Here is a 14,619-nt window from a genome sequence, read left to right as displayed (position 1 = left end):
TTCACAATTATAGCTAAATTTAAAAGAATCATTTAAAAAGAAACTTTTATTACATACTTATTCAGTCAAAATAATTAAAGACTTTTTTCATTACAAATTTTCACTCCAAAAGATGTGATGTTAAATTAATGAAAAATGGATGATCATTTTTTTAGTATTTTATATTATTGAGAGGTGATATGAAGATATTTAGTCTATCTAAATGTTATTAATAACTTGTTTATTTTGACTAAAACTTGTTATCATATTCAGTCTATACAACTTGTGAATAAGTCATATCCATTACAACGGTCCCAAACTGTCTAAAAATAATATAATAATTTAGTCATCAAGGTCGTTATAAATTATAGAAGTTTTTATTGTTGAAGTTGATCAATCTTTTCACCATATCCATTTTTCTGTTGTCTTTGTTGAACTAAATTAGTTTCGATTCTTCAATCTTCTGAAGTTAAGGATGTGTCTTGTTCTTTTATCGGAGATCTCAAGATCAAGATTCTCTGCAAACAGAAGTTTAGATTTTAAACCGAAACCTGGGGAGCGATGTAATGCTAATTAATAAGTAATAGCTTTACAACTTCAGCAAATAACGATGACTATAAATCATTCATGGTTGCCATGAATTTTCTAATTTATTTGCGACTTGCAAGTATATAGGCCAATTCCAGTACCAAGTATGAAAGCGTTGATGATGAACTCATGATCTTTGATCAGGCAAATATGCCGGTGTTGAAACAAACAGCAATATCAGTTTTGTTTCTTTGATTTCTTCCTCTTGTTAATCACTGCATCGATTAGCAGCTCCAAGACCATTTCGTAGACTCTTCCCGATTGCATCCTCACCATATTCCCAAGAGTCTTCATTTTATCCCCGTGCTTCGCGACCATGGGAGGAACTGTTGTACCCATCATAACACCTGCAGTAACAAAAGAAAAATTAGTTTAACAAAGAAAACGAGGCTTTGGGTTGGTGGCTAAAAGCACGTATGTAGGTTCTGAAAAGTTTCGATGTTATATGCACTATTACCTTTACAAAGTGTTGGCAGATCAAAGAAGCTTCCAACGTAGGAGAAAATTAGGAGAAGGGTAACCGTTTGTGGAAATACAAACCGTTCTCCCTCAACATCAGTGGCATGAAATATCCATCCTATTATTTGATCAGTCAGTTCCCGATAAGCGTTTGCAACCTCCATGGCAACCTTCTCTCTGATATTCTCCAATCTGGACTTGGTTGCTTCTTCTCTGAGATTAAAAAGAGTAGTTTCCATCGATCCCTGATCCGATTTAAAATTTAGAGGAAGATAAAAGCAATGGAATTCGATTTCGGATTTGAAATTAACTACGATGTTCACTCACCGGTCAAGAAACCGATTTACGTTTCTCCAGATGAACAATGAAGTAACAATGAAAATGGCCGCCCATGAAGCAATAGTGATGAAGTTGTATTGATAAACTTGCTGCAAGAGCCATGTTGCAGTTGAGGAGAAGAGAAGCGTTCCGCTCAGCTTCTTTCTCTTCCATAGAGCTATATCGTTTACAATCTCTGCAACAAAACAGAATTGTGAGTGAAAACGAGGAGATAGGGCATATGTATAATCATATTGGTAAATCTCGACCTGCAGGCTGAGACTGGGCAATTTTCTCTAATCCAAGGTTTTCAAATGAGACATTAGATCGAATCAGATCAAAAATAATACCACTAGTATTTCTTGCACTTGATTGAAAATCTTCAAGTATAATATAAAAGAAAAATGAGAACATTAGCTTCAGTTCATCAACAGCATCCAAAATTAGTCTAGTATCCCCCAAAATCATAACCGGGAAGAAGACTTGCAACGTTGTACGAATAGAATTATCCAGTTCAATGAGCTCCTTGGCGAACTTGTACTTCTTGTAATAGTTCCACGAGCGTACCCCAGCGCATTTATCAACAGCTTCCTTGGCTTCATTCAATAGATCCAACAACCTTCCGATTTCCTGTGAATCTGTCGACCGACTTAGCTCATTGATCCTGGGCGTGATCCAGTTAACTGTATCGTTGAGGTGATTGAGAAGGGGTTTAAATCTTTTGGTTGTCGTTATTACTCCTGCTATGGCTCTCAATAACGCGTTAACTGCGGTTGCTAGAGTAACCCCTATACCAGCATCGCGTAATGCAGCAGCGTTCATTCTCGTACGAAGGAACTTGTTTTCCTTTTACACATAACTTGTAACAAGAACATAAGGTGTATATATATTTATAGTTACGTTGAACTCCAACAAGTTTTGCTTCTTGGAATCTCCCCTGTCCGTCCCCTGGAACTGATTGTATGTTTATTTTACCTCGTCTGATTACTTCAGTACTGTATCTACTTGGAAACCTTCCCGTCTATATTTAATTACAACTAGAACTTGATTTCTATAGTGTAGAAGCAAACTTATCTTGGTTCATTAAGTGTAAGTCAGCTCGAAATCATATGAAAATGGGAGAAACCACCACGGTATTTCTAAAAGGGGGAAAATTAATGAACACAAAGATTAGTAATTAAACATGACACAAAAGGACAAAGATATATATTGATTGTAATACCATTGACCTATGATTGTGCGCATGTCATCCATGATGTAGTATTCTTCTTACATTGAAAGTTCCAAAACTAATGAAAACTTTTCCCGGTTCGAGCTTCTTTATGTATATTTTCGTAACTTTATATTGTTACTTGCAAAACATAGGTGTACTCCTCGAATTCGAAGTCATGGCTTCATTATGGTACAAATCTATATTATAAAATATATGTAGATTTACGTTTCATCCAAACTTAACAATTCCTTTGCCTTAGATTAAAACTTGTACGTATAGGTAACCAACCTTTGCCAATTGGCATGCAACACCTATAAGCTATCCAAAACTACTACATTTATATATCAAAGTCATGTACTGTTAACGGCAGTGGATGTAAGTAATGGTCATATTGTATATATGAAGTAATTTCTTTGATCTTTGGCAGTTTATTACATGTATGATTAAATTAATTTGTTCGTGTAAATTTAATCGATAAAAAAAATTGATCAAGTTGCATACAATAATTAAATGTTTCTCAAGTTTTCACATATATAACAATCAAATTAAGCAAATGAAAAGGGTCTGTCTAAAAATACAAGTCAATTCCCACTAACAACATCTTGAGATAAAATAATCAATAATTTTGTAATTTTTGCTGGAAAAATTGATGGGTGAGTTGTTTATAATTAGAAAAACGATTGGTCTTTTAATTCAATACATAGCTACCCTATTACCTACTCCATTATTTATCAAATTGCAGTATTATAAATAACTAGACAAGGAAAAGAAAAATACTGGAGAAAAGGGGCAGTTGAAAGAAATGGTAGAACGAGAATTGAACACGCTTTAGCCATTGGACCCTGAGTTGAAATCGCTGCGAATATTGCTTTTACCCTAAAATTATAGGGTAGTACCTTTCAGGATCCGAATTCACCTTTATACCTTGTAAATAATTTTGTTTAATGTTTAGCTTTTTCACCAGGTTTCATTTATCAAATAGTTTTAAATTTTTTTGCAAACGTCTTCGAATGCAATAATAGAATTGTGAAATTAGCCTAAATTCTTTTATTAGATTTAGCCCAAGCCTTTGTTGGGTTTAGCCCTTGGAAGCCCCTATTCTGTAAGGGCAATAAAAGAACACCGCAACAGATAAGTTCTTACAAACTATCTAAGCTGTTTGGTACGTATATTTCTGAAATTAAAGTAAGATAATACATTTATATATCGAAGTAGACGACGTTAATTATGATCAAAGGCAAATTAAATCTCTGCCAGGGTCTGTCGTCAACGTAGGAAAACGCAAAGGTCTCGAGTCTTAAACACAAAAAACGAGCAAACCAAACGAGTGAAAGATGACAGGGAAAGGGAAATAAGGTACGTAAACAGGAAAAGGTCACATGTTTTAGCCATCATCTGGTTTTAAATCGAAGGCAAATTATGGCCCCTGCAATGTTCAATACGCCAGGGTTAAGGCTAAAGTAGTTTCAACAAAATGGTTGCTAGCTCAAATGGTCGAGCAAAATCACTTGTTTGGGCCAAGGCTTCGGTTTAGCCCATAATGGAATTCTGAAAAATATTATGATCCTTCTAATTACAAATTACCCTAGTACTTATTTCTCTTGCTTCATTTCCTAATTTAATTTGTACCCTCTAATAGTTAATACTAGCACAAAAGCAAATATTCCATAACATTCTTTTCGGACTTATTCAGTTTAATAATTTTTTTTAAGAATTTAAGTTTTGTAATTCATTCACAAACCAGGGGGAAATCCAGTTTAATAATTGGGAGCTGATCAAGAACGGGCGCATGAAGGGTAATAACATTAAGAAGAAAAATTACAGATAGCATCCCTAGAAAATCACAGAGCCACTACTCAACTTTCTTCTCTTTATTCTCTTCTTTGACAATTTTATTCTTCATCTTCCTTATCACCTTCTCATCAAACCTCTCGTACAATCTTCTGAATTGATCCTTCAACCTCTCCCCACACCTCTTTATTTGGTCCCCATACTTCACATATATTAGAGGAACTGTCATGGCCGTCTTAATGCCTGCAAGAACCCGAACAACAAAAAGAAGAATGTTTCATTAGAAAAAGAGAAAGGGAGAGTGGCATGGTTATTGAGATTTTCAATTAGTTTAATTATTACCTATGTAAAGAGGTGTTAGCAAATCAAAGAAGCATCCAACATAGGAAAGTAACAACAGCCCAGCGACTGTTCTCGCTAATACCAACCAGTCTCCCTCAACAGTCACATGAAACATCCATCCTATCACTTCTTCGATGAATGTTCGACAAGTGTTTTCAATCTCCAAGGCAGTTTCCTCCGAGATTTCCAAATCGGACAAGTTTGGAGGCTCTCTAACACCACAAGGCAAAGCACACTTTGAACACTAATCCACATAATTTTTGTTTTCACGAAAGAAGAAGAAGAAAGAAGGGAAAAGATTCTTCCTTCTGGTGACATACAACAGGTCACAGTTTTCCATTGAAATCCTTCTTGTAGTTTTCCTGCAAAGGAAATCTGATCTCCTAATCAATGAGGAAAGGCTGCAAGGCCTGAGGCCTGTAATGTAAATTGCGTACTCATAGGCCCAAGTTACTCAGCATTTTGGAGACAAGCTGGCTTCGGCTCACTGCTCACACCTGCCTCTAGTTGAGAGCAGCCATCTCCAAAACCATGACTGATCCATTGAAAGAATACTCTTATTTTGGGCTTTTCTTTTCAGTACAGAGCAACATTAGAGGGAAACTAGTTAGGAGAGCAAATATTTTTTTTTTTAAAAAAAGATTATGATAACTATGTAGTTACAGGGATAAGAACAAAGAAAAAATACACTGATAACAGATATTGTTTACAAATAAAGAATTTTCAAAGATAATCTTTGTATTTATCTTTCATCAATTTTCAATTTCAATGATGAATCGAGGTGGGGGAAGTAATTGCATGGACCAGTGTAAGTGGGGGATATCCTTCATGCTTTCCATCATTACTATTACTGTCAATTGCTACCCAACTGTTTGTCCTCTTTAATTCATTCACGACCAAACACTATGATGAACACATTAACATTCAACTCCCATCTTTTCTTTTGTTTATTTTGGAGCTTAATTCTTGTTTATTATTTTCTCAAGTTATATATGGAGTACAATACAAAAGAAAAGAATGAGAGACGTGTAATTGCTAGGACTATGATGCTCCCTACTAATGTTAATGCTGCCTAGTAGTATTTGAAAGGCCATAATAACCAGAGGAATCTTGGTTTTGAGTTGGAAGTGGACAATGTCATCCTTTTTTTTTCGTTTATTGGCTTAATTTTTTGGGAATATACAATGCTAGCAATCATCAATGGACAATATTGTTGTTTATGCAAAAAAATTGAGCCTTTGATTTTAATCGATTTTAATCAATACAATGACTCGATTTAATAAGTTTTGAATTTAATTAGTTATTTGATTTGATTTATTATTTTGATTAAATTTTGATGTTTAAAATTTACAATCAAATTGACAAAAAAGACTATTAGTAATATACAATATTTTAAATATATATTATTAATATTTTATGTATAATATAAAATATTAAAAAATGGATCACACCCATCAAATATAAATCAGTTTCAATTATTTTTATTATAAAATTTAATTAATTTGATTTTCAAAATTTTAAGATTGAACTAATCAAATTACCTAAATACCCACTCTTAAGTTTTTGAATGGTTGAATTTAGTATTTACTCAATCTAAAAGTTTTCAAATTAAAATAAAATAAAGAGTGCGAAATCATAATTGAGAAAGGATTATCACGCAACCATTGTATAGTCAATGGTATAATACCTTTCGTATGAATAAAAAAACCAAACACAAGACAACATAATCAAACCAAAACCTTAAAAAGCGAATGTATCGGCACAGGTCATAGACAAAAGCGGGGCACTGTCGAATCCAAGGAATCACCACGAAATTTGGGGCAAAGCTAGCTTTGTTCACATTCAAGTCTTCCCCCACGCCTATCCGGCTGCACCACTTTTCATTATGGTGACTGAGCGGTGCGTCAGTGGGAAACCCGCGTGCCTCCCACCTCTTCGCCTCGAGTCATGCTCCAATCCGTTAGCCAACATTTCACGTGACAAACTCATTATTCATATATTTACTAGGCCCTCCTCCTCTCTCTCTCTCTCTCTTTCTTTCGACTTATATAGAATAATTTATGCATATATTTATTAATAAATGTCTTAAATGTTTTTATTTAATTATGTTTCCATATAAATTTATTCGAATAATTTTTTTGACCACAAAAGAAAAACCCCAACTATTTACTTCTACAAGATATTCTAGAGACTTGGGGTTTAATTATTTAACCTACACTAGCCCTACTTCCAGTACAATATTTGTTTACATTATTAACTTCCAATGAGGCATACAAATAAAATTCTTTTTCCGTCATTAAAAATTTATTTTTTTTATGTTTATAGAGATTAAAAGAAACTTTTAATTTTAATGTATTTTATATTAAAATTGAACGTTTTATAATATTGATGTTTAATATTTTTTAATACGAAAAATAAATTTACAATATAGAAAAAATAACAAAATTATTTTAAGATATCACAAAAAAAAAAGGATAAGAAAAAATAGAGAAAGGGAGTATCAATCTTAAAAAACTTATGAATTGGATTTTTGAAATTCGAAATTTGGGTTTTTAAGATATACTACTAATGATGAAATAAAAAAGAGAGATTGCGTAATTCACTTAATAAATAATAATATATGTTGAATAAATATAATGCATATGTTATATATTTCACATTGAAGAAACAAAACCTTTGACTAACATATAAAATTGGTTGACTCGACCTTATCAGTTTCTTGAATTATAATTTGAGTTGTGGGAGAGGAATGGAGGCAATGACCAGGGAGATATGGTTGCTGTGGAGCACATGTGCCCAAGTAGAAAAATTATATGGCAGGTTGAGCTGAAAAACCTGCTGAACCTTGCTCAAGCTTTAAGAAGCCAGCTCACATCCAGAAAAAACGCCCCCAACAACTCTAAAAAACAAGTGCAGACTTTCAACTTGCTTAACTGTATTACACCCAACTCCCACATAACAACACATTCCTAATAATTTCATACTCTTTTTATCCCATTGTTTACCCCAGGCAGATCAATGGGATGGTGACTTCAGAAATTGGATTTTAATGGCTGCCATTCACAATTAAAATGGGAAAAAAAAAACCAAAAGGATTTATGGACTGTCCGGTCTAAAGATACAAATTTCTGATTGAACCACTTGGGTTTCGGTATGCATGTGAGGGTAGTATTAAATTCATTTCTGCCTGTGACAGTCATAAAAATAAAACACCTCGAAAGCTAACCAAATCCAATTGCCATTATCTTCTGTACTACTAAAATTTAGTAAATGCAAAGGGGTTGGAAGATTCTAATGGTATTAAATATTTTCCATTGAATTAAGTCAGAATTGTTCTACTATTACTCTGTCAATGAAAGAAAAATTCTGGGAATACCCTTAATGTCCAAGAAATGGGGGGAAAGGAGAAAGGGCCAAGTAATAGTGGTAAACTGGTCCAACAAGACAGCTCATTTATCTTCAGGGTCAAAAGAAAAAAGGAAAAGAAAAAGCTATAATCAATGGCGAGATTACAGGGAGGCAATGTTTTAAATTTTTATTTTTTACAAAAAAAAAAGAGTGAAATAAACGTAAGCTGGAAGCAATTATCATAACGCGGAAACGCGTGAAATGCGCCGAAAATTAGCAAAACTCAAACCTTACAACCTTAGGAATCAAACAATAAATTTCTTTTTCCCTTTTATAGTTTGAGAAAAGGAAGTGTTAAAGCTACGATAATTTCACATTTTAAAAAACAAAACCCAATAGCAGGGACAGCCAACCAATATCTGGTGTAGCTTTTTCCCGCCTTGGGTTCTTATAAGAAGTCTGTACTTGTTCAGATTGTGAACTCAAAATAGTTCACTTTCCAGGGAGATAAGCTTCTCTTTCAGGCAAGATGGTGATGTATTCTGATACATAAATTCTGCCGGGTTTTGTTGTTTACTAACTAAACGATTCTTGGTTTGTTTATGTTCAGTGGCATTAAGGGAAGGAAAAAGAATATGGGAAAAGCAATCATGCTCCATTTGGTTTTTGGAGTTTTGGCTGTTTTGAGTGTGTCCCTGGTGAATGCTGAAGACCCTTACTTGTATTACACATGGACTGTCACTTATGGCACTCGTTCTCTTCTTGGAGTTCCCCAGCAGGTTGGTAATTAAGCTGGTTTTTGAGTGTTGGAGTAATGTGCTTGATGCGGATGTTATGAGGTTCTAAAAAGTTTTCATTTTTGTTTTTGGAAGGTTATCCTTATCAATGATCAGTTTCCTGGACCAAAACTTGAAGTGGTGACTAATAACAACATCATCTTGAATCTCATTAACAAGCTTGACCAGCCTTTCTTGTTGACATGGTTGGTTTCTCGCTCTCTCTCTCTCTTTGCATTGAAATCTTGATTCCCCTTGCTGTTTTTCACACCCTCAACTAATTAACTATCAATGGATCTTGGAAATAATGGAAAAACCCAGACTTGTCTTCTTCTTGTAAATTCACTTCATTTCAATTTTGTTGAACATATCAATGAAAAATAGTAGAGGAAAATATGCCTAAATTAGGGCGACTGGTGCATAGTTCCATTCAATGGAGGTCTTCTTTTTTCTTGTATTTCAATTATTAAGAAGTTTAACCTTCTAAAGTTTTATAATCTTGCCTTTTTTGCAGCTATCTTTTTTGGGTATTAAAATAGACTGATTCTTTTTGAAATTTTAAACACTAAATTTGCCATTATTTTCCTGTGTTCACTTGAATCTGCTCTTTAGAATCATGACATTGTGATAATGAGGACTTGTTTTAATCACAACAGGAATGGCGTCAAGCAAAGGAAGAACTCATGGCAGGATGGTGTTTTGGGAACCAATTGCCCAATCCCTCCAAACTCAAACTATACATACAAGTTCCAGGCCAAGGATCAGATTGGGTCTTACACATATTTCCCATCAACTCTAATGCATAGAGCTGCTGGAGGATTTGGGGCACTCAATATAAACCATAGAAGTGTGATTCCAATCCCTTATGCAAACCCTGATGGAGATTTCACTCTACTTGTTGGTGACTGGTACAAGACCAGCCATAAGGTTAGTTTGCACAGCTTTTGTTTGCCTCCAGAAGGTTAAGATTTTCCTTTTGCTTGCAAACCATTTTCTTCTTCCCCTGTTTTCCCTTCTCTTGACATCGTTCTTAAATTAGAAACAATAAGCTGGATAACTTTTATAAAAGGCTTGCAAGTTATTAACTGCTCAATTATCGTACTTGCAATGCCAAGGTAATCTTTCACGATATAAGAATTTCATTTGGGATTTGTCAATGTGACCAGCTCCACATGATTTAGCTTTTATGTTTTGAGCCAATTCTTATTTGGAATCTCTATCTAGTCCCTTCAAAAAGCATTACATTAGCCATTTAGAGCTTGATTCTTGTTATTATTCCCCTTTACCCGCATTGCTATGAAAAACTTTTGTGCAACATTTTATAGTTGAGATTATGTTGGAGATTAGACAAAAACTCGGAAACTAACTAGAGGGTTGAGTGGCTGTCTCAACTTAGTTCCTGCTGCTCGAACTTGTCATGCTGTGCCATTTGTAAAAACCAACGAGTATTTATGTGTACAATAATGCTAAAAAAAAATAAAGTTTTAAAGCTGCATTTTCATAGAAGGGCTTCTTGCCTTGTGTTCTTCACTCATTATATATTGTTTCCTCTTTTGCAGACATTGCAGCAAACTTTAGACTCAGGAAAATCTCTGCCCTTTCCTGATGGAGTCCTTATAAATGGCCAGACTCAAACAACCTTTAGTGGAGATCAAGGTCATCCTTAACTTTGACACCTATCATCTTTTTACCAATCAAGTTTCATCGCTTAATTCATAGCATTTTTATTCATTTATTCAAGACAATTCTGTTGTGAAATTTTCTCATAATTTTTTTTTCCAATAAAGTTTCATGCCTTTACCAAACAAGTTTTATTTGTGGTGGTTTCAGGCAAAACTTACATGTTTAGGATCTCAAATGTTGGATTATCCACCTCACTGAACTTCAGGATTCAGGGCCATACAATGAAGCTAGTTGAGGTTGAAGGATCTCACGTGATACAGAACTTATATGACTCTCTTGATGTACATGTGGGCCAATCTGTAACTGTCTTGGTAACCTTGAATCAGCCACCAAAGGACTACTACATTGTTGCATCCACAAGATTTACTAAGACTGTTCTGACTGCAACTGCAGTTTTGCACTACACAAACTCACAGACCCCGGTTTCTGGACCCTTGCCAGCTGCTCCTGCATACCAATTTCATTGGTCAATGCAGCAGGCAAGAACATATAGGTACTAGTCGATGGAATATCATATGACTCTTGTGGTTTGATGCACTACTTGAATCCAATTTAGAGTAAAAATGATCTTATTTGACTCTTTTTCCTTCATTTTGTTGCAGGTGGAATTTGACATCAAATGCAGCCAGGCCTAATCCTCAGGGTTCATTCCATTATGGGAAGATAACAACAACTAAGACCATTGTCTTGGCCAACTCGGGATCTTTAATAAATGGAAAGCTGCGTTACACAGTGAATGGTGTCTCCTTTGTTAATCCTGATACCCCTCTGAAACTTGCTGATTATTTCAACATCCCTGGAGTTTTTAGCATGAGTTCCATCCAAGACCTTCCTTCTGGTGGTGCTGCAACTGTCGCTACCTCCGTTATGCCAACTTCTCTCCATGATTTTATTGAAGTTGTCTTTCAGAACAACGAAAACACCATGCAATCTTGGCATCTTGATGGTTATGATTTTTGGGTTGTTGGGTGAGTCACAATGTCCTGCTCTTTGTTTTTTCTTCTTGTTTTCAGATGGCTGGACTGGTTCTTATCTTTCCAATTACAATTATACAGTTTCGGCTCTGGACAGTGGGCACCAAAAAAGAGAAGAACCTACAATCTAGTCGATGCTCTTACAAGACACACCACTCAGGTAACCCCCACATCAAGGACCAAAAACAAAACGATGTTCTTTTTATTTTGGGAGGTTATGCCTCTACATTAATTATCACTACTACTGATAGCTCTTTGGTCTGTTGTCATGTTTGGTAGGACTTAGGAGCCATGTCTTCATGTTTTCGCTTTGGATTTCTTGAAAAACAATTAAATTCTTCACCCTTCTACTCTCATTAGCATGATAACAGTCTTTCCAGTGGCCCCTTTGAGTCATCTCAGTTCATTCTTTCAAGCCATTTCTGTAAATGATCTTTTCCTGCTACTAATTCTTTCATTTACATTTTGGCAGGTATATCCAAATTCTTGGACCGCCATATTGGTCTCCTTGGACAACCAGGGCATGTGGAACATGAGGTCTGCGATGTGGGAAAGGCAGTATCTTGGGCAACAAGTTTACCTGAGAGTCTGGACGTCTGTTCGCAGTCTTGCTAACGAATATGACATTCCCTCCAATGTCCTACTCTGCGGCAAAGCTGTTGGACGTCACCTTTAGTTTTTGATTAAACATCCATATCGAATCTGCTTGCGGTCATGAGAGTTTGACTACGGAGAAAATAGATGACAGAAAAGAGCAGTGGATTGAAATATTTGGCCTTTTCATTTGTATATCTTAGAATCGTTAGATAAATGTATCCATCCATTGTCTTACTCTATTAGCTCCGAGGGCTTGAATTATATTCTGAAAAAAATTATTGAGGTTTTATTCATTTTAAATCGAATTGCATCAAGCATTTGGTGCTGCTGTATCCAAGTTAAGAAGGATCATTTGGATGTATTGACGCCCAAGCATATCTACCATACGCTCACATTCTTGACGGTTAAACTGAAAACATTGGGTAATTCTTGAATTGTAAATACAAGGAGATATGATTCCATAAATATGTAATAAAGAACTAGTGAAACAAAGTCTTGGCGGTGCTGCTGGCTTAGCCATCCGCTGATTTTGGCGGGATTTATTTGTATTTAATGGGTTTATTTCATTGGGCTTTAGGCTTTTGGCAGGCTGGCCAGGTGGCTCCTGGCTCGCAGCATCATGCGGACAATGGTCTATTAGTTAGTATATAGAGAAGTGGGCTCGGTTTACTCGTTTTGGGAATTTCATGGGCCCAGCCTACCTCTCGATGTTATAGCTCAAACTCTGCATCAACATCGACTATAATCTTCATGGATGGCTTAAACTGCTCAGCAACAATACAGTGTCAGTATTTAATTATGGAGATTAATGAGCAATACCTATTTAATTTTGCATGCTTTTAAACAATTTAAGTTAGCAAAGATCATACATTTTATTCATTCCAAAGGAAAAAAAATAATTTGACAAAAAGGAAAAAAGCCATTTTTGGAGATGTTCAAAGATTAATTAACACCTTCACATCTCACAAATAGGTAGATTTACAGTTTGTTTCTAAGTCCAAAACTGTCTATGTGCTGTGCCTGGTGTACACTAACAAGAATGTGTGAGATTCGTCATGGACTCATGGGGCACATGCTGAGAATTTAATCCTCACGTGTGTTGGAATTCAGCAGGGCTAACTTCACGCACGATTTTATTCCCCTGAACCAGGAGTAATGTCACCTCGCATTCCCCTTTGCCAGATCTGTCCTTGGGATCCTTTTTCATGTCTGAATTCTGATTCTCTGAACCAATGGGGGTGACTTGTTTATCAAAACACTCACTAGTTGACTTTGCTATATTCAATCCTTCTTTTTTTCTTTTTTCTTTTTAAAAAAAACAGAGATATTCCTAGCTAGCTTGTACCAGATGGTACCATCTACAGGCTTGCAACCTTTTTAACATAAATCTGAATTAATCATTAATTTTTTTGACTCTAGTCCAAATTCAGCTCTAAATTTTTAAGTAATGAATATTCATCTCATGTGCTTGATCTTACAACAGCTATCATAAATTCTTGCTTAATTATCTCTTGACCAAAATTATTTTCTTCAATTTGATCTGTATGGGTTTTAGTGATCTATTGCAAAACCTTGATCTATTGTAAGTGAAGAGATGAAAAGAGAAAAATGTAAGCATCCTACCTGTAGTCAACATCTAATGTTATCCTGCCAAGCCCCAGCTCATCAATCAAATGTAAAACAAATTAATCTCCATCAAATTATAATAAAAAGGTTTATAATAAAAAGGTTTATTGAGTTGAAGACCCTTCCATTTACTTGTTGCAGCCATAAGGGATGAGTGAAGTATTTGAGAAGGCAGCATGTGGATCCTGATGGAAAACTTGATTAGTCACACAACTGCATGTGCTGCTGCTGAGATTGACTTTAATTAAATTTGTTTAGATATAATTACTGAATATAACAAGCTAAGGTCATCATCATCCTTAATTTTTTGGTAATAAAGAAATTGCATCCGCGTTCAATTTAAGACCTTTAATTATATTTGGATATGCAAGAATAAAAATAAAAACATGAATATGTCATCTTAATTAATTTGTGAATTGCAATACACTATGAAAAAAAAAATCATACTGAGACATATCATCAATATCAAAAGCATTATAATTTGATATTTAATAATTAAATTATAATGTCATTAAAATATTTTACTTCATGAGTAGTCAGGGTAATTTTGTATTCTGAGATTAAGTAATCTAGTATTTCATAAAGAGACTAGTCGAATTCACAAAAAAAAAAAAAAGGAAGATTTTTGGATTGAACTGGACGGCTTACCAATAGAAATAAATAATTTAACTATGAGAGTGATCATAAATTTACTTAATATATAATATTAAATTATGAAAGAAAGTTGAAATAAGAGTAAAAGAAATATTAGTTCATCTAACACCCTTAGCCACCCATAAGTTTTGTTCCACCATGATAATATTTTTTTAATATAAATAATTAAATTATTTGTAAGCAACTTATCATCTATTTTATTTCAAAATCTTATCTTTCTCAATATAAATGATTAAAAAATTAATAAAATCAATATCTAATATTTTTATTT

General features: G+C 34.6%; 3 protein-coding genes across 4 annotated transcripts; 1 reads left to right on the top strand and 2 right to left on the bottom strand.

The window, feature by feature from the left end:
- Positions 1–744: 744 nt before the first annotated feature.
- Positions 745–2,166, bottom strand: LOC110409940 (reticulon-like protein B10). The gene is made up of 4 exons (XM_021419456.2): positions 1,614–2,166; positions 1,354–1,540; positions 1,025–1,239; positions 745–914 (listed from the first exon to the last, which is right to left on the bottom strand). The coding sequence occupies exons 1-4, from the start codon at positions 2,164–2,166 to the stop codon at positions 745–747; spliced, it is 1,125 nt and encodes a 374-aa protein (XP_021275131.2).
- Positions 2,167–4,409: 2,243 nt separating this feature from the next.
- LOC110410081 (reticulon-like protein B13) lies at positions 4,410–4,922 on the bottom strand. Its single transcript, XM_021419668.2, has 2 exons — positions 4,691–4,922; positions 4,410–4,591 (listed from the first exon to the last, which is right to left on the bottom strand). Exons 1-2 carry the CDS (start codon positions 4,803–4,805, stop codon positions 4,410–4,412), a joined length of 297 nt encoding a protein of 98 aa, XP_021275343.2. The 5' UTR covers positions 4,806–4,922.
- A 3,457-nt stretch (positions 4,923–8,379) lies between these two features.
- Positions 8,380–12,419, top strand: SKS17 (SKU5 similar 17). 2 transcript variants are annotated; one of them, XM_021418446.2, is made up of 9 exons: positions 8,380–8,562; positions 8,649–8,817; positions 8,911–9,020; positions 9,471–9,741; positions 10,374–10,470; positions 10,645–10,990; positions 11,100–11,465; positions 11,553–11,631; positions 11,944–12,419. In XM_021418446.2, the coding sequence occupies exons 2-9, from the start codon at positions 8,674–8,676 to the stop codon at positions 12,145–12,147; spliced, it is 1,617 nt and encodes a 538-aa protein (XP_021274121.1). In that variant the 5' UTR covers positions 8,380–8,562; positions 8,649–8,673; the 3' UTR covers positions 12,148–12,419. The 2 variants fall into 2 exon arrangements, with proteins under 2 accessions (XP_021274121.1, XP_021274122.1); XM_021418447.2 differs by having other exon boundaries at positions 8,380–8,570.
- Positions 12,420–14,619: the final 2,200 nt, after the last annotated feature.

Source organism: Theobroma umbraticum, unplaced genomic scaffold (genome assembly GCF_002168275.2).
Source record: "Theobroma umbraticum cultivar Fairchild unplaced genomic scaffold, ASM216827v3 scaffold_44.0, whole genome shotgun sequence".
NCBI classification, from domain to species: domain Eukaryota; kingdom Viridiplantae; phylum Streptophyta; class Magnoliopsida; order Malvales; family Malvaceae; genus Theobroma; species Theobroma umbraticum.
Note: the sequence above shows the minus strand (reverse complement) of the source record. Positions and strands in the feature narration are given on the sequence as shown.